The following is an 8227-nucleotide window of genomic DNA, read 5'->3' as shown; positions in this document are numbered from 1 at the left end:
AGCTTTTCTTCCGAACTATTATATTCTATCTGTGCTGTGATCTTAAAATTCTATCTTGCTATTCACTGTGCTTTTATCTTGCCTTCTGTTAAATAAACTTTATAAACATTTCCGTGAGTTAAGTGATTTATTCGCTACCTACACCGGACACTCAATTACAATTAAGCTAACTCCTATCTTTTGGCCATACCTAAACTGGTGACCCGTCTCAAGAACCCCAGAAAATGTCAAGTGATAGCGAAGAATCAATGAAGTCGGTACAACGAGAAAAAAGCGCACCGGACTTTGGTCAACGCGACACTACCGAAGCGCGCGTTTCCACGGTACCATCGGACGTCTACCGAGTCGGAGTTCGGATTGCACCATTTTGCCCAGATAAACCTATGATTTGGTTTGCGCAGTTGGAGGGTCAATTCCTAATATCTAACATCACCGCTGATACGACAAAATTTTACTATAACATAGTAGAGACATCTCAGTTAGACAACCAATATGCTGCAGAAGTTGAAGATATTATTGTTTCCTCTCCGGCTACCAACAAATACGAAAAGCTTAAAAGTGAACTCATAAAGCGATTGTCGGCCTCAAAGGAGAAGAAGGTCAAGCAACTTTTTATGCACGAAGAGCTTGGTGATAGAAAGCCATCCCAATTTCTTCGACACCTTCAACACTTGGCTGGACCCGGCGTTCCCGAAGATTTCGTGAGGACTATCTGGACGAGCCGCCTTCCTCACAACATGCAGCAGGTCATCGCTTCGCAAGCCTCATCACCCATAGAATCCTTAGCAGATTTAGCAGACCGTATCCAGGACATTGCACCTCCAGCACCTACGGTAGCATCCACGTCTTCTTCAAATAATTCCGCCATAACTATGGAAGATATGGCGAAACAGATTGCGGAGCTTACTAGGCAGGTGAAAGCCCTGACAGCCCATAACCGTTCCAGATCGCAGAATCGATCTAATTATGGTAACCGCAACCGCAGCCGATCCAATTCGCGCTATAGGAAGCAACCGCTATGCTGGTACTATGCTAAATTTGTAGGCAAAGCCAGGAAATGCATCACCCCCTGCGATTTTAAGGCGGAAAACTCCCAGGGCAGTTGGTAATGCTAGGGTTAAAAGTAGCCCTGAGCAAAACGGAGGCCATCGCCTATGGCGGTCGAGGTTGGAAGACTCGGGCCGGTGTGTTCATGATGGTGGATGGGGAGAGGGTGCATGTGATGCCACACATCAAATACCTTGGCATCATATTGGACCCACGGTGGAACTTCGGGGAGCACTTTAGACAGCTAGCTCCCCGAATAGTGAGAACCGCATCGGCACTCAGCCGGCTGCTGCCCAACATTGGTGGGCCTGGTGCTGCGTGTCGGCGCCTATATGCAGCATGGCGCTGTATGGGTCGCCGATATGGGCAGATAGGCTCACTAGAGCCAACAGGGCTTGCAGCCACTGTGGCGTGGGCGGCAGCCTGCGCATTGGCTGGTACCCCACCCTGGGAACTGGACGCTCTGGCTCAAAAGGAGTTGTTCTGGGAAAGGAGGAGGAGGGCGGAGATGCCTGAATTGGCGGGAGCGGCTGATGTAAACTTGGCTGTGGTATTGCGGGAGCGATGGAGGAGCGCCCTGGAGAACTCCGAATTTGGCCATTGTACTATCGGGGCGCTCCTTCCATCGCTTGACAACTGGTTGGACCGACGCCACGGCCAGGTGACATTCAGGCTGACGCAGGTAATGACCGGACATGGTTGCTTCGGTCATTACCTGCATCGGATTGGAAAAGAGGCTACTGAGGTCTGCCATGAGTGTGGGGAGCCGGATGATACTGCCCAACATACTCTGGCAGAGTGCTCGAAGTGGTCGGATGAGCGGGCCAGGCTCATGACCGCCTTAGAAATAGGAGACCTTTCGCTGCAAAGTGTAGTAGCTGCGATGCTGTGCTGCGAGAGGAAATGGGAAGCAGTGGTTTCCTTCTGCGAGTACTTCATCTCGGAGAAGGAGGCCGCTGAGAGGGCGCGTGAACACGATCCGAACGCGCCTCTACACCGCACTATGGGAACCGCCCTAAGAGACACATCTCATAAATGTTTTTTTCATAAGTATGCGGGGATGCATGTATTATACCTTAGGTTATAGCTTAATACTTACTCTTTCATTATATATAGGATTCTAATATCTGCCTATTCATATTTCATAGAAAAGAGCATCTAAAGTTAAAGAATGAGAAGACTACAAAAACGGCTGTGTAACTCTGATTTGTTTGGTATGATTTTATCCATATATATCCATACATATAATAAAACTGTAACTGAACATTGTCTGTACATTGAAGATATTTAAGAAAAAATATTGTAAGGGGTCTTTTTAGAGTCAATAGAAGCCAAAACAATTTTTTTTTTAAATTTTTGTCTGTCTGTCTGTCTGTCCGTCTGTCTGTCTGTATGTTTGTACGCGCATCACGCAAAATCTACCGAACGGATCTGAACGAAATTCGGCACAGATATAGTTAGTAACCTGGATTAGAATATAGGCTACTTTTTATCCTGAAATTCTATCCCAAGGGGATGAAATAGGGGGTGCAAGTTCGTATGGAACTTCTTCATTTTTGAGTCGATATAAAAAGCTATAAATAATTAATTATCATATTTATTATGATTGAAAAAATAGCATTTTATTGATTAAATTAATTATGCTTTGTTTATTTATTTAGTTCCCGTGGTTTAGATATTTATTTTTTGCCCACCCGATACGAGATGGCGCCTCATGAGAATTTAAGACATAACACAATTGTAGCCGCTGGCAAAATTTTTAATCCATACATCCATACATATAATAAAACTGTAACTGAACATTGTCTGTACATTGAAGATAGTAGATGTTTATTGGGAATTCTGGGACACAAAAGTGTCCCAGAATTCCCAATAAACAAAATTCGATTCATTCTAACCACAAAACATTAGTCGAATGCACTTACCTGACTCCATTATAAAATTCATCACACACCGAACACATTTTTTACACATGATTCATTCTAACCATCAAACATTATTTTGTTGTACATTCCTGATTCATGTTCTACCAACAAGATTTTACATGTTAAATTATAAAACGTGTTTATTCGTTGAACCTAAATTCATTTCGCTCAAATTCGTTGAGTACTGCAGACGAGTTTAAGCATATGCTAATAATTTGAAATGAAATTTGTGAAACAAAAAGACTCACTAAAATTAGATTGTATTTGTCCTGCTTCATCACAAGAACCAAAACGACACGGAAACCTTCTGCCAAACACAATACGTTGTATCGTTTGTGGTCCATCAAATTGTGGAAAAACCAACTTAGTAATAAGTTTATTGTTACATACAGATGGTCCACGATTTTGTAACTTATATGTTTATTCAAAATCTTTATATCAAGCAAAATACTTATTTTTAGAGAAAGTTATGAACATGGTTTCTGGTACAACCTTTCATAAATACAATCACAATTGTGAAATTTTGAGTCCTCACGAAGCGCTACCTGATTCAATTATAATATTTGATGATGTAGCTTGCGAAAATCAGAACAGCATTAGAGATTATTTTGCTATGGGTCGACATAAGAAAATTGATTGTTTTTATATTAATCAAACATATACAAAAATACCTAAACAACTAGTGAGAGACAATTCCAATTTGATTGTATTATTTAAACAAGATGACATTAATTTGAAACATGTTTATGATGAGCATGTTGGGTCTGATATGTCATGGAATCAATTTCGTGAAATGTGTTCAAAAGTTTGGAAAAAGCCTTTTAATTATCTTGTTATTAATAAGGATTGTGATAAAAACAAAGGATGTTATAGGTCAGCATTTGACACTTTTATAGTTCTAGATTAACATACTTAATACAATGTAGTGATAATGAAAGGTCACTTTAAAGTGTGATCTGCGACTGAACACAATATCAAGCAGTAAAATGGAAAAAACTTTTAAAAAACAAATAGTTAAGTCAGCAGCAGCTGTTAAAAGAAAAGTGGGGATGATTAACGATACAAAAAACGTAAATAATATGGCACTGGAGAAAATTTTCAAACCTATTGTTGATCCGCTTAATTTGATAGCCAATAAAAATAATGAAAAGTGGGTTGAGAATGAAAATAATTACATCACCTCTGTTGGGAAAAAATGTAAAAATGAAAGTACATCGTCTTATTCATCCAATGAAGAATCGAATGACACTGTTTCTGAAAGCGACTTTCCTAATAATTACAACAAAACTTTAATTTCCACACCTTCTGAAGATCATAATGTCAGTGAAGGTCCGTTCAAATCTATTGCGTCTTCTCCAGATAATCGTCAAACTTTGTCGTGGTCTACATCATCAGAAGTAATGGATGCTATACCTTTTGGAGTTAGGCATGAGCGGGGAAAACTAATGCTTGGCAATATTCGTGTTTTCGATAATGATAACATTCTGAAAATAGGAACTCGAATTTTAAAGAAGACAGATGGTTTAAGAGAGTTACTATTTAAAAGGAAACCTGATTTAGAAAAAGTCAGAGAGGAGGACTTGCAAAATTATAAATTGTTACTAATTGATACTAATGCACATCGACGTAATTATGAGTCATCTAAACCTATAAACAGTAACAAAAGTTTTAAATACATTAATGTCATTAAGCCTTTATTTAAATTCTCAAAAAATATGACTTCAAGTGTGGAAAGTCTCCCTCAAGGAAAAGGTATTTCACTTCTGAAAAAAGTAAAAAAATATACTGATTATGTTTATTGGGATGATCCCAACGAACTGGTAGAACGATTAAAATTGTTGTTAGGATCACGAGCGGCTGGCAATAGTGGTGTAGATAATGAAATTATTGCAGTCATAGAAGAATTACGAGAAGCTGGAATTATAAATATAGAACATAAACAGCTATCGCCACAGAAAATGAGCAGTATAATTCGAGATCTCTAATCATCTAGACAGCAATGAATGTAGATAAGTTCGGTCATCACGTCCATAAACGTTTGCGATTATTGGAATTTATCGACACTTTAAACGATACATTGGTGAAAACTGATGCTGGACACTATGATTTGAAAACATCTAAATTAAAAGGTCTTTCATCTCCAAATGAAGCCGATGAAGCAGTAAACAAAGCATACGTCGATAATATACTACTTACCTAAAGTCTCTAATCCTTCATCACTTTCACAGCTTAGACCTATATCTATCTTACCCTTTTTATCTAAAGTTTCTGAGCTGATTGTTCAAAGGCAGTTCTCTTATTTTTTAAATCATAACAACATAATTAGTCCTTTTCAGTCAGGTTTCCGTGCGGGACATAGTACTGTGACGGCTTTGCTTAATGTTACCGATGACATCCGCTGGGCTATGGAAAACAAATCCCTAACTTTGATTGTACTTCTCGATTTCAGCAGTGCCTTCAACTCTGTTGATTTTGATATCCTTCTCGGAATTCTCCGGTCTATTAACGTGTCACCTGTTGCTCTTGCCTGGTTTTTTTCCTACCTTCGGGGTCGCTCGCAGTGTGTTCGCCTCGGAGAGATCTCCTCTGACTGGCGTGAGCTCAGTGCTGGTGTACCCCAGGGTGGTGTCCTTTCTCCTTTGCTTTTCTCTGTGTTTATTAATACTGTTACTAATATTCTATCTTCTAGTATACATCTCTATGCAGACGACTTGCAGCTTTACCGGCAGTGCTTGGTTGATGAGGTTGAGACAACTGTGGCTTCCATGAACGATGACTTATGCAAGCTGAGTCGCTGGGCTAGCTCCTTTGGGTTATTAATAAATCCATCGAAATCTCAGGCTATGCTCATTGGTGGTAAGCCTCTACGCAGTCGTATTGACCTGTGTGACTTACCCCCATTACTTCTGGATGGTTCGGTTATAGCTTTTGCGGAATCTGCGAAGAACCTTGGTGTTATTTTGGATTCTACACTTAGCTGGTCGAAGCACGTTCACGAGGTTAGTCGCAAGGTACACTATTCCTTCCACACTTTGAAGTGTCTCCAAAATTTTTTGCCTTTTCAAACTAAAGTTTCCTTATGTCAATCCCTCATTCTTCCTCTCCTCGACTATGCTGACGCGTGCTTTTTGGATGCTACCGAGGAACTCCTTGATAAACTGGAACGTCTCCAGAATTTGTGTATCCGATTCATTTTTGGCCTCAAGAAGTATGATCACGTCTCGGAGTTTCGCAGGCAACTAAACTGGCTGCCCATTCGTTTGCGTAGAAATATGAGAATACTTTGCCTTCTTTACAATACTCTCTATAATCCTGCATACCCCTCATATCTGCGCAACCGCTTCACCTTTGTTTGTCCTGTCGATACTCCATGCAGGTCTCATCGTAGGACCATGCTTAAATTCCCTACGCATCGTTCGGCCACTTTCTCCAACTCCTTCTCTGTTAGATTGTGGAACTCACTGCCTCCTAAAATACGTGACTCTAAATCACTGTCCAAATTTAAAAAAATAATTAAAATTTATTACCTCTCCAAGCCTTGCTAATTTGGTATATATTGTATTTACTTTATGTAAGTTTGTTATTTTGTATTTATATATGTATTTTATTATATTTTATTTATGTATTTGTTTATGTATGTCTATTATTAGTTGTGTGAGTGGAGTACACGCCTGTCACCCTTTCCATCATGTCTCCTATCTCGGGACTGCTGGAAGAGATTTCTTTTGAAATAAGCAGAATCTTTGTAATTTTGTTTCTTGTGTTTATCAGTCTCGATGTTTTCTGTGTACATAAATTAGTAAATAAACAAATAAAATAAATAAACAAGTTGATTCGTGAAGCTAAACGGATGAGCTATCCGCTAGAATCGAGCATTGAAATAACAAACATCAAAGCAAACATCAAATTGCAAGATCTTTTAGATCACACTTCAGCTAGGCTTTTAAAAATTAGTGATGTTTATAAAGTTGGTTCAACTCACTTAACATTACATTCCAAATGGGGCTGTGATGGATCAAGTGCACAAAGCGAATACAAACAAGTCCTGCCTGAAGAGAGTGAGTTGATTTCAGGCTCAAATTTATTTATATCATCCCTTGTGCCCCTGAGACTTATTGATACCAATACTAATTAAGTTTTGTGGTGTAATCCTGCTCCATCATCAGTCTGCCGACCTATTTTGATAGAATTTTCAAAAGAGACTCCAGAGAAGACGAAACAAGTAGTCGATGAAATGAATGCTCAAATTTCAGCTCTAAGTCCTTCCCTAATCAATCATAATAATCCATACATATAATAAAACTGTAACTGAACATTGTCTGTACATTGAAGATATTTAAGAAAAAATATTGTAAGGGGTCTTTTTAGGGTCAATAGAAGGCAAAACAATTTTTTTTTTTAATTTTGTCTGTCTGTCTGTCTGTCCGTCTGTCTGTCTGTATTTTTGTACGCGCATCACGCAAAATCTACCGAACGGATCTGAACGAAATTCGGCACAGATATAGTTAGTAACCTGGATTAGAATATAGGCTACTTTTTATCCTGAAATTCTATCCCAAGGGGATGAAATAGGGGGTGCAAGTTTGTATGGAACTTCGTCATTTTTGAATCGATATAAAAAGCTATAAATAATTAATTATCATATTTATTATGATTGAAAAAATAGCATTTTATTGATTAAATTAATTATGCTTTGTTTATTTATTTAGTTCCCGTGGTTTAGATATTTATTTTTTGCCCACCCGATACGAGATGGCGCCTCATGAGAATTTAAGACATAACACAATTGTAGCCGCTGGCAAAATTTTTAATTAATTATATAATTAAAACTTCTTTTATTCATTGACTCAGTTTCGCCAGCACTTACCGTTTCACCACATCTTTGAGAAGAATTTTTTTTTATGTAGGTAGTTTGACGCGCCCCGCATCGGCGACGGTTGCCATGCTCCTCAAGATTAGCAGGAATAACACACATTTAGTAACACCAGTACTTACCATTTCACCATTGATTTAGTTCCCGTGGTTTAGATATTTATTTTTTGACCATCCGATACGAGATGGCGCCACGAGAATTTAAGTATTTGTAGCCGCTGGCAAAATTAGATACTTATTCGGTAGAGTTCCTTAATTCACTTTCGGCATCTGGACTGCCCGCGCATACAATTGCTCTAAAAGTAGACATTCCATTTTGTAATGGGACTGCCTTAAAGTGGTGTCGCTTCATAACATTATAATAGAAGCTAAAATTCTTACTG

The 8227-nt window shown here is 38.9% G+C and overlaps 2 protein-coding genes across 2 annotated transcripts; both read left to right on the top strand.

Annotated features, from left to right (window-relative positions):
- The first annotated feature begins 224 nt into the window (after window positions 1-224).
- On the top strand, window positions 225-1109 carry LOC132904102 (uncharacterized). The gene has a single exon (XM_060954026.1). It carries the CDS (start codon window positions 225-227, stop codon window positions 1107-1109), a length of 885 nt encoding a protein of 294 aa, XP_060810009.1.
- Window positions 1110-3958: 2849 nt separating this feature from the next.
- Window positions 3959-4957, top strand: LOC132904101 (uncharacterized). The gene has a single exon (XM_060954025.1). The coding sequence runs from the start codon at window positions 3959-3961 to the stop codon at window positions 4955-4957; it is 999 nt and encodes a 332-aa protein (XP_060810008.1).
- Window positions 4958-8227: the final 3270 nt, after the last annotated feature.

Source organism: Amyelois transitella, chromosome W (assembly GCF_032362555.1).
Source record: "Amyelois transitella isolate CPQ chromosome W, ilAmyTran1.1, whole genome shotgun sequence".
Classification (NCBI taxonomy): domain Eukaryota; kingdom Metazoa; phylum Arthropoda; class Insecta; order Lepidoptera; family Pyralidae; genus Amyelois; species Amyelois transitella.
This window is presented reverse-complemented; position numbering and strand designations above follow the sequence as displayed.